The 22,863-nt window shown below is 43.2% G+C and overlaps 2 protein-coding genes across 2 annotated transcripts; both read left to right on the top strand.

Annotated features, from left to right (window-relative positions):
• Window positions 1–9,263: 9,263 nt before the first annotated feature.
• LOC133771268 (interferon alpha-5-like) lies at window positions 9,264–9,833 on the top strand. The gene has a single exon (XM_062207021.1). It carries the CDS (start codon window positions 9,264–9,266, stop codon window positions 9,831–9,833), a length of 570 nt encoding a protein of 189 aa, XP_062063005.1.
• Window positions 9,834–21,483: 11,650 nt separating this feature from the next.
• On the top strand, window positions 21,484–22,071 carry LOC133771267 (interferon omega-1-like). The gene has a single exon (XM_062207020.1). The coding sequence runs from the start codon at window positions 21,484–21,486 to the stop codon at window positions 22,069–22,071; it is 588 nt and encodes a 195-aa protein (XP_062063004.1).
• The last annotated feature ends 792 nt before the right edge of the window (window positions 22,072–22,863 follow it).

Below are 22,863 nucleotides of genomic sequence, written 5' to 3'. Positions count from 1 at the left end.
AAATGTCCTAAGTGTTTGGGCCCTTACAACCACGTGGGAGACCCAGATGAAGTTCCTGGCTGCTGGCTCAGTGCTGGCTGTTGCAGTCATCTGGGTAGTGAACCAGTGTTTGGCATCTCTCTCTCTCTCTCTCTCTCTCTCTCTCTCTCTCTCTCTCCCTCTCTCTCTCCCTCTGTAATTTTCAAAATAAATACATAAATCATCTTTTTTTTAAAGTTTAACATTAAAAAAAAAAAAAAGTACTGCATCTTGACCAAGTAGATGTAAGCTAGCGAAAGGAGGGTGGCAAACTACTAAGAAACTGCTTCTGCATTGCTTCAGTTGCAGAGAGGAAAAAAAAAAAAAAAAAGATCAGAAAAAATCCCTGACACAGCAGCCTGGGCTGAGTGGAGCCTCACTTAAGCAGTTAATGATGTACTTAAGGAGTCATCAGTTCCCTCTCAGCCCTCCCCTTCCCTGCTCCTCCTGATCCTCCCTTTAGCCGAGGGCCCTTTTGCACTCATTGCTCCCTAACTTCCTTTTCCCTGGCCCCTCCCGGGAAGCCGGCCCCTAAAGGTAGGGAGGGAATCCTGTGGGCGCAAGCTGGGAACAGACTGGCGAATAAGCGTCGTTAGGAACTGGAGTTGCGGGCCGCAAGCGCCCTCCGTCCGCTGCGTAAAGGATGGGCTGCAAGATCCTAGCGCCCTCTGCGCGCGACCCCGGGGGAACAGAACGCCGAAACCGACCTGCCGCTCGCCGCCCACCCCAGACGTCGGACTCGAGTGGTCCCAGCAAGAGACGGAAAGGCTTGGGGACCAGAGAGGAGCTGGAGGGTTAGGGTGGGCTTGGGGACGTAGGGGTGGGGAAAGGGTGGGATTCCCAGGCGGAAGGAGCATCGGTCTCGGGGTGGTCCTGACCCCTACCCCAGGCTGCGTCCAGAGGAGACGTTTTCCTGATGCAGAGCTTGATTAGAATACCCAGGGGCTGCTAGAAAGGGCGCCAGCCACGCCCACGTGAGGCTTCCAGATCGCGGTCGGGGGTCAGGAGCCAGCCTGGATGCCAAGGAGCTGGCTGCAGATGAACTGGGGAGCAGGGACTTCCACCCTCCAGCTGCAGTAGGCGGGGACACGGCCGTCATCCTTGGGTATCACCTATCATAGATGTGGCTACTTGTCATCTACAGAACAACCTTTCTACACTAAGGAACATGCACACATTGTGAATCCTGCTTCTGCAGCTATGGTTGTTTAAAATACAACTTTTTCTCGTTTTTCTCCATTCCCTTCTTTTGACTGTGTGCTGGATAGAGTGATTCCCATCTAGAAAAAATTTAACAACAAATATGTAACATATAGCTGCAGTCATGGCAAATAACGTCGAAATCTGTGACATAAAAGAATTTCTGGTTTCCTCAGTGTTTGCCTCCTTTATTCCTGACAGGTAGGGGCAAGCTGCCTGATGACAGGCATCATCAGGCTCCATAAAAGCTCATGTTTCTGTGACTAGGCGCCAAGGCTTTCTGCCAACAGCCATGTGAGTGACCCTGGTGAGCAGCAGATCCTGCAGCTCAAGTCAAGCTTCCAAGTGAATGCAGCCTGGACTGGCATCCTGACTGCAACCTCGTTACAGATATCAAACCCAGTAAATCTGCTTCACAAAAACTGTTGGTAATAGACATTTGTTATTATAAGCCACCGAGTTTTCAAGTAATTATATATCCATGGAAAACTGATCCAAAATGTAGGCAATGCAATGTAGATTTCCAGACTGCTTTGCTACTAGGACATGGGCACTAAAACATGTCTGTCTGAAGCACCATGTGAAATTTTGATCCTCAAGTGTATGTGATGAGATATGGGTTCTGGGGCCAGCGCTGTGGCGTAGTGGGTAAAACTGCCACCTGCAGTGCCAGCATCCCACATGGGCACTGGTTCAAGTCCCGGCAGCTCTACTTCCAATCCAGCTCTCTGTTATGGCCTGGGAAAGCAGTAGAAGATGGTCCAAATCCTTGGGCCCCTGCACCCTCATGGGAGACCCGGAAGAAGCTCTTGGGTCCTGGATCCTGGCTTTGGATCAGCTCAGCCATCTGGGGAATGGACCAGCGGATGGAAGACCCCCCCCCCATCACCCCATCTCTCTCTCTCTCTCTGGCTCTGTCTTTCTGTAACTTTGCATTTCAAGTCAATAAATCTTGAATTGTTTTTTGTGCGTGTGTGGTTTTTTTTTTTTTTTTTTTTTTTTTGACAGGCAGAGTTAGACAGTGAGAGAAAGAGAGAGAGAGAGAGAGAGAAAGGTCTTCCTTCCGTCGGTTCACCCCTCACCCCCCAGATGGCCGCTACAGCCGATGCGCTGTGCCGACCTGAAGCCAGGGGCCAGGTGCTTCTTCCTGGTCTCCCATGCGGGTGCAGGGCCCAAGCACTTGGGCCATACTCCATTGCCCTCCGGGCCACAGCAGAGAGCTGGACTGGAAGAGGAGCAACCAAGACAGAATCCGGCGCCCCAACCAGGACTAGACCCTGGGGTTCCAGCGCTACAGGCGGAGAATTAGCCTAGTGAGCCACGGCGCTGGCCATAAATAAATCTTAAAAAAAAAAAAAAAGATAGGGGTTCTATGTGGTGACTGTATTGCTGACTGAGCTGAGCTGGGGGTTTTCCATGGCAGGAAGTTCAGACTTTTGGCAAAAAAAAAAAAAAAATGGCCTTAGTGAACAGGAGTTCCTCCTGGTTCTTACTGGAGTGGGGTAATCAGGGACACTTTCTGGTTTGATTTTGTGATGTTTTCTTTTGGAGGTTTAGTCTAGAACAAGGTTTAGATGTCTTGTTTCTAAGCCATTCCCAAAATTCAGCGAGCAGCACATCTTTTTAATACCTCTGTTTAGTCATTAGTTTTACCTTCGCCTATCCCCTTGGCCAATGCAACCTCACAAATATCTTCTAAACGTATTTTCTATTTCCTTGAGTACAAGGCTTATGTCTGGCAATGTTCCAGCACTGCATCTGTGTGCTCGTGTTCGGACAGAAGCTGGATCCTTGGGAATACCTCCTCCCACCAGGCCACAGTCCTCACGCTCAGCATCTCTGCCATTTAGTCTGTAACACTGTAGCCCAAGGAAATGAAAAGTTCTAACTGCTAAAGGTCCTGGGCTGCCTACACAGCCCTACTCATTTTCTTTTTTAACCATATGAATCAAGATGGACTCCTGTGAAAGAAACGTCAGCAACTTGAAGTTAAATAAAAAGTACCTAGGATTGTCATTGAGTCACATGAAATGGTCAGACATGACAATTCTCAGTAAAACCAGTTGTGTTATCGAAAATATTATTGCATTTTGGGCTGACACTGTGGTACGTTAAGCCCCCTCCTGCAGTGCCAGCATCTCATATGGTCGCCAGTTTGTGTCCCAGCTGCTCTCTTCTTATGCAAGCTCTCTGCTATGGCCTGGGAAAGCAGTAGAAGATGGCCCAAGCCCTTGGGACCCTGCACCCGAGTGGGAGACCCAGAAGAAGCTCCTGGCTCTTGGCTTTGGATCTGCCCAGCTCTGGCCATTGTGGCCATTTGAGGAGTGAACTCGTGGTTGGAAGGTCTCTCTTTGTCTCTCTGTATAAGTCTTCCTCTTAAATAAATAAATCTTAAAAAATAAAATATTCTTACAGTTCATTTGCTTTCTTTAAAGCGAGGAAAATAAAACGATATAGAAGTCTTTTTTGGGGATAAATAAAATATCTAAACTTAAGATAATGCTGTGAGTTTATATACCTAAATTATTTTTCAACTACTTTAACCTTATAAGGTTGAAAAAAATTAGCGCTGACAAATACTACAGGGGTACACATATCGCTCTTTCTGGGGGCTCCAATGAGTGGCCACACCCCTCTTTTCCTGGGTGGAAAGTGCTGTGCCCCAGACACAGCTGGAATCTGCAAAAATTACAACCTGTACCATCTTGAGCCCTTAAATTCCTTTTTAACCCTCTGAAAAAAAAAAAAAAACAGCAACGTTTACATTTGTCTATCTATGTTAATCAAGAAAAACAAAGACACAAATTACTGATGTCAGAAATGTAAATGGGACCATAATTATTAATCTCATGCACTGTAGAAAGATAAAAATCAAACATTATGAGTGATTTAACAACTTAGGTATACAGATTGATTCATTGAAAGACACCATCTATTAAACTTTTGACGAGATAAAACAGATAATTTGAATAGACTCATATCTATTAAACAAATGGAATCCATAATTAATACCTTTCAAAATGGAAAGTAGTAAGTCCAGATAGCTTTAATGATAATTTCTAATGAGCAGTTAGGAAAGAAGTGATATAAATTATTTAAAGACAATGGAAGCAGAATGAACACCTACAAGCTCATTCCATAATATCAATTTTTCCCTAATACCAAAGCCATATAAATCACACAAAAGGAAAAATACACACTGATATCATTCATGAATATTAAGGTTCTCAACAAATGTTTAGTAAGTCCAATGCAGTAATTTTAAAGGAGAATTTACTTGAAGTAAATTTCATGCCATTGAAATCAACTAATGCAATCATTCACAATAGCAGTCAAAGAAGAAAACTTATTTGATCATATTAATAAATGCATGGAAGTACATTTTAGAAAGCTTTTATTTAATAAATATAAATTTCAAAGGTACAGCTTTTGAAATATAGCTGTTCTTCTTCCCATACCCACCCTCCCACCCTAACTCCTGTCCCACCTCCTACTCCCTCTCCCATCTTGTTCTTCATTAAGATTTATTTTTAATTATTTTTGTATATGGAAGATCAACTCTATACTAAGTAAAGATTTCAGCAGTTTGCACCCACACAGACACATGGAGTATAAAGTACTGTTTGAAGGCTATTTTTGCCATTAATTCTCATAGTACAACTCATTAAGTACAGAGGTCCTACATGTGGAGCAAGTGCACAGTGACCCTTGTTGTTGATTTAACAATTGACATTCTTATTTATGACATCAGTGACCACCCGAGGTTCTTGTCATGAACTGCCAAGGCTAGGAAAGCCTTTTGAATCCATAAACTCTGACATTATTTAGACAAGGCCATAAACAAAATGGAAGTTCTCTCCTCCCTTCCGAAAATGGTACCTCCTCCTTTGATGGTCCCTTCTTTGCACTGGGATCTCACTCACAGAGATCTTTCATGTAGGCCATTCTTTGCTTCAGTGTCTTGGCTTTCCACACCTAAAATGCTCTCATGAGAGCCCTTAAATTCCTGAATAAAAACTGGTTCCTCCGTGAAAACAAGACTCACTAAAGTTTCTATGAGAAATAAAGCCTGAAACACAGGAAACATTTTTTAAAAAATCAGTTTCTGGGCTCACTACCTAAAACAAATATCTCCTCTGCATTGGGCTGCACAAAATTGACAAAAGAAGTAGTGACTGTTGTCTGCCAGACTGAAACTGAAAGCCCTGGAATCCCAAATAGGAGGCTTCAGAAGAGACAAATTGGGCTCTCCCTTGCAGCCCTGGGCATGCAGTTAGGGATGCTTTGCGCTCTGTGTGCAGCAGAGCTCGCGCGCCTTGCCTGGTGGATCACAGAATTCACAGTGGGCCTGCTCTAGCGGCTGACGACAGGAGGGACGGACAGACACTAGCAACCTTGTCTGCTCAGTTGGCTGGGGAGTGGAAAACAGGGAAACCTTCATGCTGCTGAGACAGCTGTAAAGGATAGCCTCCAAGTCATGCCTGAATGGCAGGAACCACTTCACATTTCCCTGGATCAGAGTGAATGCCACCCAAATCCTGAAGACACGAGTCACCTGCAGATCTTCAACCACTTCAACACCAGGCTGTTCGGGGTGAGATCCCCCTTGATCAGTCCCTCTGTAGCCTTGATCACAGCCGGGGCAACATGAGCTGGTAAAAGTAGGAAATCCCTTGCCGGCGCTGAGGCTCAATAGGCTAATCCTCCGCCTTGTGGCGCCGGCACATTGGGTTCTAGTCCCAGTAGGGGCGCCGGATTCTGTCCCGGTAGCCCCTCTTCGAGGCCAGCTCTCTGCTGTGCCCTGGGAGAGCAGTGGAGGATGGCCCAAGTCCTTGGGCCCTGCACCCCACGGGAGATCAGGAGAAGCACCTGGCTCCTGCCTTCGGAACAGCGCGGTGCGCCGGCAGCAGCGCGCCGGCCACGGCGGCCATTGGAGGGTGAACCAACGGAAAAGGAAGACCTTTCTCTCTGTCTCTTTCACTGTCCACTGCCTGTCAAAAAAAAAAAAAAAAAGTAGTAGGAAATCCCTCTTGTTCTTATTTGGGAATTGCTGTTCAGTAATATTTCCAAGAAATCATCCTCTATCTGAAGGACAAAGAATACAGTGCCTGTGTCTGGGACATTGACAGCAGGGAAGTTGAAATGCATTTTCCCATCATTAGCAATCTGCAAGGAAAAGCGAAGCAATAAAGAAGAAAGGTACGGCTGTCCAACTAATTTCATTCTTAGAAAAAAAGATTTATTTATTTCATTTGAAAGGCAGAGTTAGAGAAGGACACACACACAGAGAAAGAGAGAGAGAGAGAGTCTTCCATCTGCTGTTTCATTCTCCAAATGGTTTCAATACCTGGGGCAAGGCCAGACCAAAGCCAGGAGCCAGGAACTTCCTCCAGGTCTTCCACTTGGGTGGCAGAGGCTCAAGTACTGGGCTACCTTCTGCTGCTTTCCCAGGTGCATTGACAGGGAGCTGGATTGGAAGTTGAGCAACCAGGATTTGAACTGGTGCCCATATGGGATGATGGCAGGGTATTTAACAGCTAGTGTAATTAAAAATTATTTACTCACACAAAGAAAAACTAATAGTAACCTACATTAAAAATAAATGTTACGGCTGGCGCCATGGCTCAATAGGCTAATCCTCCGCCTGTGGCGCCGGCACACAGGGTTCTAGTCCAGGTCGGGGCGCTGGAGTCTGTCTTGGTTGCTCCTCTTCCAGTCCAGCTCTCTGCTGTGGCCTGGGAGTGCAGTGGAGGATGGCCCAAGTGCTTGGGCCCTGCATCCGCATGGGAGACCAGGAGAGGCACCTGGCTCCTGGCTTCTGATCAGCTCGCAGCAGCCGGCTGCAGCACACCGGCTGCTGTGGCCATTGGAGGGTGAACCAACGGAAAAGGAAGACCTTTCTCTCAATCTCTCTCTCACTGTCCACTCTGCCTGTCAAAAAAAAAAAAAAAAAAAAAGCTACAGGTCAGTGCTGTGGCGTCATGGGTAAAAGCCATGGCCTGCAATGCCAGCATCCTATATGGAAGCCAATTTGAGTCCCAGCTGCTCCACTTCTGATCCAGCTCTCTGCTATGGCCTGGGAAGGCAGTAGAAGATGGCCCAAGTCCTTGGGCCCCTGCACCCACGTGGGGGACCTGGAAGAAGCTCCTGGATCCTGGCTTTGGATGGGAACAGCTCCAGTCATTTCAGCATTCTGAGGAGTGAACCAGTGGATGGACGATCTCTCTCTCTCTCTGTCTCTCTCATTCTGCCTCTGCCTCTCTGTAACTCTGCCTTTCAAATTAATAGTTAATTTTTTTTAAAAAAGCGGTATTTTAAAGGACACAAATTAATAGCCAGTTGAAAAGGAACATAAGACAAGGTCTTGAAAGGTTTTGAACAGGACCTTTAAAAAATTAAAGTAGGGGATGGCATTGTGGCATAGCAGGTAAAGCCACTGCCTGCAATGCCAGCATCCCAGCTGCTCCACTTCTGATCCAGCTCTCTGCTATGACCTGGGAAAGCAGTAGAAGATGGCCTGTTTGGGAGACCCGGAAGAAGCTCTTGGCTCCTGGCTTTGGAAAAGTGCAAATCCGACCGTTGTGGCCATTTGGAGAGTGAACCAGCAGATGGAAAACCTCTCTCTCTCTGCCTCTCCTTCTCTCTGTGTGTAACACTGACTTTCAAATAAATAAATCTTTAACAAAAATATTAAAAATAAAAATAAATAATAAATGTTAGAAAAATAATTAGATTTTCTGAAACTTTTTAGTAGTTTTGAAAGATTTTTAAGTACTTCATTACAATGGTAGATAATTTTTAAATTACAAATTAGCACATGTAATTTGATTTATCATAATTTGTATTAGAACATAGATTATACTAAAGTCTCTAACTCATAAGTAAATGAGTAATTTATAAGTAAATAAACCATAATTTTTAAGTTTGTAAATGATGTCAAAAGTAAGAGCAAGTTTACTTATATATCAACTCATATATCAATAGTACTGCAGGCAGCAGCTTTAACCACTAAGCCACAGCGCCGGCCCCATTAGATTTTAATTTAAAATTTTTTTATCTTAAGTATTTATTATCCATTGTTTAAAAAGATTTATTTGAAAGGCACGGTTACAGAGATGGAGGGAGGGAAAGACAGAGATCTTCCATTTGCTGGTTCACTTCCCAAACGGCTGCAGGAGACTGGAACTCCATTTGGGTCTCCTCAGTTGCTTTTTTCAGGTTCACTAGCAGGGACTGGATCAGAAGCAAAGCTGCCAGGACTCAAACCAGGGCTTTTATGGGATGTTGGAGTCACAGGCATTCAGTTAATCCACTATGTGTCGAGGCCAGCCCCTATTTACTTATTTCATTTTATTTAAAAAATTATTTATTTATTTGAAAAGCAGAGTTACAGAGGCAGAGGCAGAGAGAGACAAAGATCTGCCATCCACTGGTTCACTCTCCAAATGGCCACAACGGCTGAAGCTAGTCTGATCCGAAGCCAGGAGCCAGGAGTTTCTTCCAGGTCTACCACGAGGGTGCAGGGGCCCAAGTAGCTGGACTTTCTTCCGCTGCTTTTCCCAGTGCATTAGCAGGGAGCTGGATTGGAAGTAGAGTAGTTGGGACAGGGAGAGGCTTTACCTGCTACACCACTGGGCTGGGCCCTATTTACTTATTTTAAATCCTACACTGAATGGAAAAAATTGTTGTACTTTTGTGTACAAAGTACAAATAGAGATAGTGCATAAATATATACCCAGTAGATTTGTGTTATTAAGTTTTCTTTAAGGTTGAATTAGGAAAAAGTACTTAACAGGACTCTGGAGCCAGGAAGAGGGAGGGTAATGATGAAAAAAATGATTGAGAAATATTGGTCTCGCACTATGCAGAGAGTGCATAAGAGAAAGCAAAAACAGAAGTAGAAAGTGAGGGAAGGCATTCAGAAAAGGGAAAGTAGCGTGTCCTCTATTTAAGACACTTGAGCAGAGCAAGGTCTTCAGAGAACCTAGAGGCCGAGGCTCTGATCACCCACCTCAGCCAGGCCAGCAGCATCTGCAAGATCCCCCATGGCCTTGCCCTTCTCTTCACTGCTGGCCCTGCTGGTGCTCAGCTCCAAGTCCCTCTGCTCTCTGGGCTGTGATCCGCCTCAGACCCACAGCCTCAGGGACGGGAGGTCCTCCATGCTTCTGAGGCAAATGAGGAGAGTCTCCCCTCTTTCCTGCTTGCAGGACAGACATGACTTTGAGTTCCCCCTGGAGGTGTTGGAGGGACACCAGGCCCAGAGGGCACAGGCCATCTCTGTGCTCCATGAGATGACCCAGCAGCTCCTCAACCTGTTCAGCACCAAGCAGGCATCTGCTGCCTGGGACGAGGCCCTCCGGGACAGACTCTGCACTGGACTCTTCGAGCAGCAGAGAGACCTGGAGGTCTGCATGATGCAGGGAGTGGGGGCGGAGGAGATGCCCCTGAAGCATGAGGACTCCGCACAGGCTGTGAGGAAATACTTCCAAGGGATTGCTGTCTATCTGGAAGAGAAGAAATACAGCCCTTGTGCCTGGGAGGTTGTCAGAGCGGAAGCCAGGAGAGCCGTCTCTTTATCCAGAATCTTGCAAGAAAGAATTTGGAGCAAGGAATGAGACTGTGTCCAACATGGAAATGATTCTCAATGGTTAATACATGGTATTTACCATGTCACTAATTCTTACATCTGCAATAATGATAACATGAACTCTGTCAGGTGTTTTCAGGACTACTAAGCAACATCTTGTTCAACACTGCAACCACTGGTCCCTTACAGATGACCATGAAGGTGCATCTATCCATTTATCTATTTAAAATTTATTTATTTATTTAACTATTTATGAGATTTAAGTGATCTTTGTCCATATATCATCACATGAGACTTACATTGTGTATAATATAAAAGTCATCTTTATAATTACTCAATTTACCATTTTGCTTTTTCATTAAATTATATCTATAAAAGGCTTGTTGTATTTATTTGTCCTTTAACAAAGAAACTCCAAGAAAAGTGTTGCAGTTCAGCAAATTAAGCCATTGCTTGGGATGCCCACATCCTATGTCAGACTACCAGTTCGAGTTCTAGCTCTTCTGCTTCCAGTGCAGCTTCCTGCTAGTGTGCCTGGAAAGCCAGCAGATGATGGTCCAAGTACTTGAGTCTCTGCTACCCACATTGGAGACCCAAATGGAGTTCAGGGCTCTTGCTTTTGGCCGGCCCCAGCTCCAACTGTTGCAGGCATTTGGGGAATGGACAGGGGATAGAAGATTCTCTCATCTCATCTCGTCTCTTCTCTATCTCTCCCTCTCTCTGTGTCACTCTGTCAGTCAAATAAGTAAATAAATAAATCTGTTTTTAAAACTCCAAAAGACTTATTGTGTAACTGGATTAAAGAATGAATGGTATAATTTATTTACCTATCAATATTATATTCAAGTTATAGTAAAACTTGACTTTTTCTAGGCAGAATTGTATGTTTTACTCAAGGTACAGTACTGAACAGAACAAGTAGTTTCTGCTTGCTTGTATCTTTGAATTTCTAAGGAAATAAATAAAAAAGTAATCATAATTAGTATGTCAAATGCTGTAATATAAAGAAGGATGAACCAGTGAAATTCAGCACGGTGAGGTATGTTCAAGAAATAAAAATAAAAGCATAATTATTATCTATAAGTTGACTGGTAGGCAGCTAAGTATAAACACCCATTGACATTTGGATATATGAGTTTGTAATTTACAAGGAATTCAGTTGCATTTGTGGCAACCAAACCCAGCAATGAAAGTTATCATACAGGAAAAAAGTGTAGAAAGAGAAAAAAACTTAAACTTGTTCTGAGGTCATTCAACTTTTACAAGGAGGGCAGAGTAGAGCCACAAAGCAGAGTTGGAAAAGCCTGACACAGGAAATGCAGCAGGAGAGACTGATGATAAAAGTTTATAAAGGAAATTAAGTTGCTTAGAGGAGGAACCAGTGGATTCATGGAAAATTTGGATGGAAATTGCCTATCACATTGGGAAAATAAATGGAAGTGATGACTTAATGTGACCTGATATGGTAGAATTAATCAGCAAAAGTCACAATGGACTAAGTCAAAGGTGAGTAAGAAAAGTTAGTTATAACACACATAAAAATAATTTTGACAGGTTTACTTTCTGAAGTGGGGAAGAAAAATAGGGTTAGTCCTGAGAAAGAATGTGGAATACTTCCCCTCTGTACAGATTTCCTTTTTTTGAAACATGTTTGTATATAAATAGACTTCATGGGCTTGATGTACTGGAAAATCATATTAATATGTTTCACATTTTATTTACTTAAAATCATGGCATATTAAAGTATTGACAATGAAAATGTATCATTGTGAATGGCACATTAATCAAAACGATGTTAATTAGATTGCAGGTTGGTGAGCCACTTTGTAGATTAAAATCATCCACAACATTGGGAAATCAGAGATCTTGGTGGGCATTGAATTGGCAGAGTCAGTAGGAGCAATCACACAAGAGTAGGTGGCAGGGTAAATAGAAAACCCCTATTGTCTTTCACCTGAGGAGTCACTTTCCTTCTTTTGCTTTCATCATATTCAGATTCGCAGCCATTTCTTTTCACTTGAAGTTATCCAAATGCAATGAAAGCTTTTGAAGAATGTTGGATGAGGAAAGAAAAAGGATTGTATCAGAAAATTATGGAAAATAATGGCATAGGCCTTTTATGTTTTCAGTTTTACTTTGATGTTTTGGTTTTAACCTCAAGTTGAAAGAGAAAGCAAATCAGAAGCAGCAAGAAAATTCTTGGCAAGAGTTGTGTGTTCCCTGATTCTGGAACCTGGCACATTGCCTCCCTTGCTCTCAGCACTTCAGGATCCATCCGTACATCATCACACTTTCCTTCCTCTCCACGGTAAAATTCCCCATGGGACTCTTGTCACTGGTTGCTTTCACCTTGCTGCTCTTGGTTCTGTTGTGGTTTAGGCTTAATGTTTTCCTAGAGAGCAGAACACCGAAAGTGGAAAGCAGAAGTTTAATAAAATTTCTGGGTTTCGAAGAAACATCTGCAAGAGAGACTTTCCACTGCATATGAAATAACAGTGGCTGCAGCTAAAGGAAATAGAAATCAGGGTTGAATCTTTGTGTGGGCTACTGACATCATCCCATAGAAACCAATCCCATAGAAACCAAGTGTAACAACATCGACCAAGACTGATGCAAGACTCTGACCTATGCAGAAATCCTACCTCTCTCTGAAGATTTCTCTTCATGCTGCTAGTTCCAAAAAGAAAGAAAGAAAAAGAAAGAAAGAAGGAAAGGAAGAAAGGAATAAAGAAAGAAAGGAAGGAAGGAAGAAAGAAAGGAAGAAAGATAAGAATCAATTGTAATGCTATCATAAGCCTGTTTCCTTACCCTTTATTGGTTTTAAGGGAAACAAATCCTGGCTTCAGGTAGGGCACGAACTCCATGGGACATGGCAGTTGTAGGGAACAGGAAGATGTGTTCCCAGCCTACTGCCCACAGTGCACAACATGGCGTCCTTAGTCTCACATCCTCCACTCCAGGGGAAGGAAGAGCTACCAGTGTAGGCATGGAATTCAGGGGTAATCAGAAAAAGCTCCTGGCACTCATGGGTTAATCTCTCAACAGTATAATCTGAGATTCATGGATTCATTCCTAATATCACTGATCCTAATATCACTTCAAATATTAACCAGTAGAGGAATTTCCTGTCACTTTACAATATGAGGTGCACACCTGTTCCACTCAATAGAAAAAGCTTTGCCTAGGTAGCAAAAGAGAGCCGTCCTATAAAACTACGGGATGTGGATGAACTGTGTCATTGTTTTCTGAAAGCTGGTGACTTTTTTGCTTATTCAAATGCATTAGTGTTGGTCCACTGTGGTAGGCATTTCTGTAGTTAGCACCATTTGTTCACTGGGGTCTCGCCACAGGCACGGGGGTACTGCCGAGGCAGCGGGGTGGGCCCGCATCTGCAGAAGAGCCTATTGAATCTTGTCCTCAGAATTTACACTCAACATTTAGATTTGCGGTTCTCAAGCTTAGAGTTGGCCAGGGCCATACGTAAATTTCACCAAATATTGGCCTTTGCTGTCTTGACTTGGATGGGCCAACTGAGGAGATGGACAAGGCTTGGAAACAGTTTACTTCCCAGATTTTATTAGTTAGGATTCTCCAGAGAAGCAGGACAAGCGGATTATGTTTACCCCAGAACAGGTAGCTCTCATAGCTGCAGATTTCATGGGTTTACCCAAATGATGTTCAAAAACATCATTGCATGTACTACTTAGGCCTGTGATGGTTACATCTGTACTGAGCATTTCTTCTTCTTCCTTAAACAATATAATCTAACAACTATTTATATAGCATTTACATTGTTTGAGTATTAATATTAATGATATCAATTAATACTAATTATATGTATTTAGCAGTCTAGAGTATACATTGCTTATTTACAAATACTTTGATATTTTATATAAAGAACTTGAGCATGCTTGGATTTCAGTACCCACAGGGAGTCATGGAGCCAATCACCCCACAGATTCTGAGAGATGACTGTGCATAAACAGAAAATTATTTTAAGGAATTGTCTCACATGATTGTGGAAAGTTTGGCAAATCAAAACACTACAGGGAGCTTGACAGGCTGGAGTTACATAGGCAGAGCTGCAGTTTGAGACCAGTCAGAATTCCGTTCTTCCTGTCTTTTTCTACTGAAGCCTTCAAGCGATTGCATGAGGTCCACCGACACTCGGGTGGATCATCCCCTCACTCAAAGTTTAGTGATTTAAATATAATTTCATCTCAAACACACTTCTACATAAACTCCTAGAATAATGACAGAAGAAACATCTTGGTAAGTTGATACATAAAATCAACCATCACTTCATGTCCCCCACTCCCATCACCCACAATTGTTCTAACACTTTTTGGCTTTTGCTTCTCTTTCGTTCTTTGGTGGATGCTTATGTTTCATATATTGTAGTCAGTTTTTCCTTCCTTTCTTTTTTTTTTTTTCTGGGTAGGGAATCCTGAGATCGGACTCCATTACATCACCTTGCCAGGAAAGTCTATGGTTACACCTTGTTTTATGTAAAGAAGGTAGACATTTTATATATTAAAAACTAACCACCATTTCTTTTGTAGTTTAGCTATTTTTCATGAGTTTTACCCTGAACCTCTTCTGCATTTGAAAAATTTATTCTTCCATAAATTCTCTGTTCCATCAAGATTGTATCATCTATAAAATCAGATTTTACATTTCTACCTTAATTGCCAATTCATCACCCTAGAACCATTTACTGAAAATTCTTTCCACCATATTAACATCAGTTATATCCTTTACCCTCAATGAAATTACTACAGATAATTCAATTTTGGAGATTATGTGCTTTAATAATCTGGTTACCAGGGAGTAGACATGTAGCCTAGTAGCTAAGATACCTGTGTCTTGAGTCAAAGTTTTTGGGTTCAATATTTAGCTACACTCCTGATTCCAGATTCATGTTAAGGCACACCCTGGGAAACAACAATGAGGTCCAAATAATTGAGTTGCTGCAACCCACATGAGAGACCTGGGCTGAGTTCCTGGTTCCAAGCTCTGGCCCTGTCACAGTACTACATTTGGGGACTGAACTAACAGATGGGATCTCCCTCTCTCATTCTCTCTCTCGCTCTCTCCCTCTCTGTCTCTCTTTCCATCTCTGTCTCTCCCACTCAAATAAAATTGATTAATAAAAAACCAGGTTACTTGATTTTCTCCTTAATCACACTGCTTTTGGTAATATTGTTGTAGATCCTCTTTATTCTCTGGTAGAGATAGATATGCTAAGACTCTTCTATTCCTTAACATTATTACTAATGCACTCTTTATGATTAAATTATGTTTCTTCTGCAACATAGAACATTCATTTCATGAAATTGCCGGCCTTGGGAAATACATGAATAACAAAACTTCAATGGATCTAATATCTGGAATAATTCCTTCATAAAACAGAAGGACGAAATTGGATCAAAAAATTTCTTCAATAATCTCTGAAGTAAAGCATTTTAAAAAAGAAAAAAAAATGATGTCATGCACCACTAAAAGGAAGACACGGGGACTTTGTGTTTGGACCAGCAGTTGACATACCTGTGTACCACATCAAAGTGCCCTGCTTTGGTTCCTGGCTATAGCTTAGGATTCTGGCTTCCTACTAATGGGGTTGCTAGGAGGCAGCGGTGATCCTTCAAGTAATTGGGTTCCTGGCACATACATGGGAGCCCTGGATTGAGTTCCAACTCATGGTTTTATCCCACCTGCAACCTTTGCAAGCATTTGGGGAGTGCATCTGTGGGTGGAATCTCTCTCTCTTTCTCTCTCTCAAATAAATATAATTTTTTAAAAAAGAAGACAATGAGCAAGCTCTGTGTCTAATTTGGGGATCAACGTATATCTTAAAATTCTAAAACAGCAAGCTTTTAAAATTGCTCATAATCTGCAAAATAAGGTTCTACATTAAATCTTGATTCTGGAAGCAACACTGTGTGATCTTAGGACGTTCATTTAAGTTCTTGAGTCTCGGCTTTCTCAAATGTGAAATAGTGTGGAAATATGACTACAGTTGTCATATTAAACATTATAAGTCTAGATTTTAAAAATTTAAGAGTATTTTTTCCACAGGGCTCAAAATATGGCAGTGCTTTTCTTATCTTTTCCTACAGAAATCTATCATAAGAGTGGACGTTCCCACTGCCTCTCAGTTAACTGCCTGCACAAATCTAAGAGTCTAGAAGTAGGAATTAAAGAATCAAAATGTTCTGGAGAACACCAGAGAGCACTCTCCCAGCACAGGGAGACAAGTTTCGTTTCGTTCGTGTGTTGACTGAAGTGATATGCATGTAGCATTTACTGGCTGGTTCTGACCCCTGACACATGTCGCCTCTCCTTTCCTGAACCACATTTTTCATTTCCATTGCACAACAGTTACCGTCTTCTCCAGGGTAGAAATTCTGAGTGTGCCTTTCAATCTCACCTCACATGCTTGCACTGTTTCTCTTCCTTGTTTTCTCTTCTCTTTCTCCTTAAGAGTACAAAACCAGCAGTTAAAAGTGAAAGTTCTGTTCGTCAGAACGTCCAAATAAGGAGTTATCCTCATGACTGGATGAGGGAATGCCCCTGTCACAGTGACGTAGCTGTAGCTTTAGCAAAAAGAAGTGTAATACACTCTAGGGGCTCAGATTTTTCAGAACAAGGCCGCCACCTAGTGGTCAAGATGGACAAAGACAGCGCCAGGTCTACAGACGGTTCCTTTTTGTTGATGTAGAGGGCTGTCTTCCCTGCACTGGCTTTTCTTCAGAGCCAAAAGTGAGGCTTTTTCCTGTAATAATCTATTTTCTTCCCTTTTTCGTATCTTAGAGAGTTGAAATAGTCCCAGGTACAGCATGTCCTCTGTGGGCAATGGGAAGCTGTCTGGGGGAGAGAAAGTGTCAGAAGGAGTCCCTGGGCTACGATATGCTCAGCCTTCCACAGCGTCCTGATGCATCACTCCCCCTCAGGAAGGTCTGCCAGACACAAGGAGGCAGGAGAACCTGCACCCCTGGGTGTGGAATTGTATAAGAAACCGAGAAAAAAACCTCCTACTTGATGGTCTTTTAAGAGTAAGTTGTCAGTTTTACAAATGCCTTCTACTAACAGATCCTGTCCCTTGACTTTAAAATCAGGACCAAATTCTACCATTTTGAGTGACACCACTTCCACGTCGACTCAGAAGTTGGACACAGACATAAGGGCGTTAGAGAAGACAATGATTGCCAACACCTGAGGAGTACGTAGCTGGACAAAATTGAGAGATGGTGAGATAAATGCTGGCATGTTGTAATTCAAGAAGTTAATCAGGAAGTGTGTGAGATCACTCAGGTGCAAGCTGCTCAGGTTTCAGGCAAGAATGTTAAGCTGGCTGGTCTCAAATCTCTGCTGTGGGTTAGAGACCCAACCTTTAGAGTGTTATACCCCTGTTGATGGGGTAGTAGGTTCTAATTTGCATATCAAGGCATCTTTCTCCCACTCCTTTCCTCCTCTACCACTTCTTCAGGACCCAGTTTTTTTTTTTTTAAGATTTTATTTATTTATTTGAGAAGTAGAGTTATAGACAGTGAGAGGGAGAGCTGACAAAGAAAAGTCCTCCTTCCGCTGGTTCACGCCCCAAATGACCACAACAGCAGAAGCTGCGCTGATCTGAAACCAGGAGCCAGGAGCTTCTGGGTTTTCCACATGGTTGCAAGGTCTCAAGCACTTGGGCCATCTTCTACTCTTTCCCAGGCCATAGCAGAGAGCTGGATTGGAAGAGGAGCAGCCAGGACTAGGACCAGTGCCCATAGGGGATGCCTGCACCGCAAGTGGAGGATTAACCTACTGCACCACAGCACCGACCCTCCAGGAACCAGTTTTACAGCAGAGAAATCTGGACATTTCTTGATTCACCTGATTCTGCTTTTATGATTTCTTAATGCCTTTCTTTTCTTCTCTCTTTCTCTCTCTTTCTTTCTTTCTTTCTTTCTCCCTTTCTTTCTTTCTTCCTTTCTTTCTTTCTTTTCTTTTTTCTCTCTTTCTCTTTCCCTCCTCCCTCCCTCCCTCTCTTTCTCTTTCTCTCCCTCTTTTTTTCTTTTAATTTTTTTTGAAAGAGTGACAGAGAAAGTGGGAGACAGAAAGAGCAACAAAGAGATTTCTCCATCTGCTGGTTCACTCACCAAATGGCCACAACAGCCAGGGCTAGGCCAAGCTGAGACCAGGAGCTAGGAGCCTCCTCCAGATCTTCCACATGGATGCAAGGGTCCAAGGACTTGGGCCATCTTCTGTTGCTTTCCCATATTCATTATCACGGAGCTGGATGGGAAGTGGAGCAGTTGGGACTTTAACAGGTGCCCAAATAGGATGCCAGTGCTGTAAGAAGAAGCTTAACCTGCTGGGCCACAGTGCCGACCCCAAATGCAACATTTTTTTGAGCCTCAGGAACAAGAGTGCTCATGGCCATGTCTCGACCCTTCCTACCTCCTGATTCCTAAGCCATAGTGGTCAAGACCCATTAATGTGCCAAGAAACACAGTAAGCAGAGGGCATCCTTGCCCACTACACTCAATGAACTGCTAAAGAATCCAGAATCTCAGGGCCAGTGCTGTACTGGGTAAGTGTACTGGGTAAGGGTGTACTGGGTAAGGCTGCCGCCTGCAGTGCTGGCATCCCATTTGGGCGCCGGTTCGAGTCCCGGCTGCTCTACTTCCGATCTAGCTTGCTGCTATGGCCTCGGAAAGCAGTAGAAGATGGCCCAAGTCCTTGGGCCCCTGCACCTGTGTGGGAGACCTGGAGAAGACTCCTGGCTCCTGGCTTTGGATCGGCGCAGCTCCAGACATTGCAGCCAACTGGGGAGTGAGCCAGCAGATGGAAGACCTCTCTCTATCTCTCTGCCTCTCCTTTATCTGTGTAATTCTGACTTTCAAGTAAATAAATAAATTTAAAAAAAAGAATCTAGAAACTCACTTGTGCCAGTTACAGAGGTTCCTACATTCTGGTTGCACTAGGAAGAGACTGTCCTAGCCACATGACTCTCATTTGTTAAAAAAATGCAAAGCCCACATGCAGAAACATAAAGACATGAGAGAGCCCGCTCATCACGAAAACTTGGGAAAAAAACAGTTGTCTAAAGTGTTGCCAGGAACAAGGAGTAGCAGGTGCTCAGGAGATGCAGCAATACTAGTGAGCAGCAATGAGTCAACTGTTCAGGTAATTCTGATTCAGAGGGGAGCAGATGAAGCAGATCCTGAGACGCAGAGTGCTTCTACAGAGATGCAGGTAACACCAGCATCCCCTGCGTGGGGCACTTGGATGTCACAGCAACCTGCAGAGCACATGAAGGGAATAATTTTTTCCAGTGCCAGCCTCAGACTTGTTTGCTCCTTAGGACTCAGCAAGAAATCACAACACAGAGAAAATTACTCAAGGGGACAGTTCGACTCAAGGAATCTCTTCAGTTCTGGGTACAATGCAGCTTCCTCTAAAAACAAACAATATGAAACCCCCTCTTGACCAGAAGGGACAAGGTTGGCCAGCAAAGAGCTGTCCAGCAGCCCCGAAGGTGGCATCCTGGAGCCTCTGGCAGGACTTCCCACTTTCCTGGCTTTGTGCCCTTCAACAGTGGCCTCCGTTCTTTCCCTCTGCATAAGTGCTGGTCCCCAAATTTGCAGCATTAAAATTTACTAATTTACACTCTGCAAGTTGTCAGAAAAAAGTCAATTCTCTTCTTTAATGTCGATCACATTAAGACATATTTATTTTATTTTCCCCATAAACAACTGTCAAGTTTTATTTTGTAAGAAATTCAAAATGAGAAAGTAAGAAAATCTTATGTGTTGAAAATTATGGGAAAAATTATGCAGCACCTTTACTTGTTCTTTTGTTTTTTCTTTTTTCGTTTTTTAAGATTTATTTATTTATCCAAAAGGTAGGGAGAGAGAGAAGGAGAGACAGAGACAGATCTCCCATCTGCTGGTTCACTCCTCAAATGACCTTAACAGCCCAGGCGAGGCTAGGCCGATGTCAGGAGCCAGGAGCTTCATTTGTGTCTTTCACATGGATGGTAGGGTCACAAACACCTAGGCCATCTTCCACTGCTTTTCCAAGGTATTAGCAGGGAGCTGGGCCAGAAGCAGAACAGCCAGGACTTGAACTGGTGCCCATATGGCTTGCTGGCATCACGGGTGATGACTTTATCTGCTCTGCCACATTGTAGGCCTCAGCTTGTCCCTTTCTTCCCTTGGTTTGTATTAACCCCAGGATGGAAAGTAACACAAAACAGTAAGACAAACCTTGGCCAATAACTACTACATAAAAAAGAAGTTATAAAAATTGTCATTGTTTTTTAAATATAAAATGAAAGAAAAAGGAAGGAAAGAAGGTCGCTTGTTCCTTTGATGTAAACTTCTAATGAAAGACAATGTCATCTGTGACTACTCTCCAGCTCCAAAACTCCTGGGTCATTAAGTATTCGTACTTTAAGGCACAGGGTAGAGCATTAAAAGTTGTAGTTGTCAAAACAGAAACCACTTGATCCCTGAAGGAAAAATTATTACAGTACCACAATTCCTCCCACCTACTTAGACAAAACAAACTTTCACTCTTGGCATCTGAGGGCTGTTGACATTTTTGATAACCAGGGAAAATTGGCCAGGTGAGGAGGAGGTGAACTTTGATATCCTGAGTTTTTCACACAAGCACTCAGAAGTTTACAAGATTGGAAAAGTTTGGGAACTTTATCATTTTTACAATGAAGAAATAAGATCCTCTTTAGTAGAGGAGTTCAAAGGTCACCAGGTTATGGTGAGCCTGTCCTCTGGGAATGAACCTTGGAGGAGCTCGGGGTGAAGTCTGTCATTCCAGAGGAGAGTGAGGGTTTTGCCAGATGTGATGAGTTCCTTCTGAGTGCTGGGCACGTGGTATCTTGGAATTACAATTTTCATTCTCCTGTGCACATGAGAAGAACCAGGATTCCTTCTGGGAGTGTTGCCAAAAGCCTAAGGAACGTTGGAGATCTGTAATAAGGAGACGGTGGAAAGATTGGACGGCGTCTACATCAGTACTGACCTTACAGTCCTGTTAAAGCATAATAACACAGACCTATGTGAATATGCTTTGAAATGAAGACCTAATAAACAGCAGGTGCATCAGTGATAAAAACAGCTACTAAAAAAAAAAGAATCTCCATTCTAGAGCTGAATTGTCACAGATGATCTGCGAATTTGCTAAATGTATTTTCTAGGGTCAAAGGAGCCAGACTTCTGTGTAAAGTAAGGAGGAAGGTAAAATGGACTCTAGGGTAGGGTTAAAACGTAGTTCCAGAACAAATAAGAGCAATATTTTTATGGGAAAAAATGCCTGCATGTACAATTGCTCAAATACATATACACATTTCTGATTTTGCAACAAAGATGTTTTGCATTTAATTGAGTGAAATTTATGTAGATGAGCATATTTTTAATTTACTGGGAAAATTAATCTTCTACTTGAAAAATTTGTGGTTTAGTGTGATGTCATATTCTTAGGCCATAAGAAAATACACAAATGAAAACGAAAAAGGAAAGTGAAAGCACAGATAGAGAAATGTTCAGAAAATGAAAATCTTTTCTGTATGATATAAAAGCCATGCACAGACAGAATGTCTTCAGAGAACCTAGGGTCCAAGGTTCACCCAGACCCCAGCCCAGCCAGGACAGTAGCATCCTCATTTCCCCATGGCCCAGCTGCTCCCTCTGCTGACAGCCCTGGTGCTGTGCAGCTATGGCCCTGTTGGATCTCTGGGCTGTGACCTGCCTCACAACTCTGCCCCTCTGAGCAGGACGACCTTGGTGCTTCTGGGCCAGATGAGGAGGGTCTCCCCTGTCTTGTGTCTCAAGGACAGAAGAGACTTCCAGTTCCCGCGGGAGGTGGTGAACGGCAGCCAGTTCCAGAAGAACCAGACCGTGTCTGTCCTGCACGAGATGCTGCAGCAGATCTTCAACCTCTTCCACACAGCGCGCTCCTCTGCTGCCTGGAACAACACCCTGCTGGAGGAACTGCACACTGCACTTCATCAGCAGCTGCAAGGCCTGGAGACCTGCTTGGTACAGGCCATGGCAGAGGAAGACTCTGTCCTGACGGCTGACAGCCCAACGCTGATGCTGAAGAGGTACTTCCAGAGAATCCGTCTCTACCTGGAGGAGAAGAAACACAGTGGCTGTGCCTGGGAACTCGTCAGAATGGAAATCAGGAGAGCCTTCTCTTCAACAGCAGACTTGCAGGAAAGCTTAAGAAGCAAGGATGGAGACCTGGCGTCATCCTGAGATGGTTCTCATTGACTAATTCCCACATCCCACTTTCATACGTGTCCTTGGACATTTCAAAAGGCTTGTTTCTGCTTTAGTCCAAAGTTACTGAACTAAATTTATCCAGTACTTTTTAAATATGTTAAGTAAGTTTATGTGAAGAAATGTTCTCTAGTTCTATCAGTTCTTCAGAGAAAGCTTCCCTGATTTATTTATTTATTTATTTATTTATTTATTTATTTATTTTCATTCTTTTTTACATGTATACTAATTGTAATATTTATTTTACATATAATAACATGTCATCTTCACATTGTATTAAAACTTACAAAATGTTTCCAAATTAATATTAACTTTGTATTTTGTTTTTATTAAATTCTTATGAACAAAACAGCTTGTTTATTTATTCTGAAAATGAAATCAATAACCTTTTTATAAATTGTACTAGTCAGCTTTTATTTACTACACTGAAGTATCCTGGAGAAGCCAATTTTGTAAAGAGAAATTATTTATTTTGGTTCATAAATTTTTTTTTGGCAGGCAGAGTGGACAGTGAGAAAGAGAGAGAGAGGGAAAGGTCTTCCTTTGCCATTGGTTCACCCTCCAATGGCCGCTGCGGCAGGTGCGCTGTGGCCGGCGCACCACGCTGATCCGAAGCCAGGAGCCAGGTGCTTATCCTGGTCTCCCATGTGGTTCAGGGCCCAAGCACTTGGGCCATCCTCCACTGCACTCCCGGGCCACAGCAGAGAGCTGGCCTGGAAGAGGGGCAACCGGGATAGAATCCGGCGCCCCGACCGGGACTAGAACCCC

This window comes from Lepus europaeus, chromosome 12, assembly GCF_033115175.1.
Source record: "Lepus europaeus isolate LE1 chromosome 12, mLepTim1.pri, whole genome shotgun sequence".
NCBI lineage: Eukaryota > Metazoa > Chordata > Mammalia > Lagomorpha > Leporidae > Lepus > Lepus europaeus.
Note: the sequence above shows the minus strand (reverse complement) of the source record. Positions and strands in the feature narration are given on the sequence as shown.

Excerpts from the sequence above, each read along its gene's own strand:
- LOC133771267 (XM_062207020.1), top strand. The coding sequence starts at position 21,484 with ATGGCCCAGCTGCTCCCTCTGCTGACAGCCCTGGTGCTGTGCAGCTAT.
- LOC133771268 (XM_062207021.1), top strand. The coding sequence starts at position 9,264 with ATGGCCTTGCCCTTCTCTTCACTGCTGGCCCTGCTGGTGCTCAGCTCC.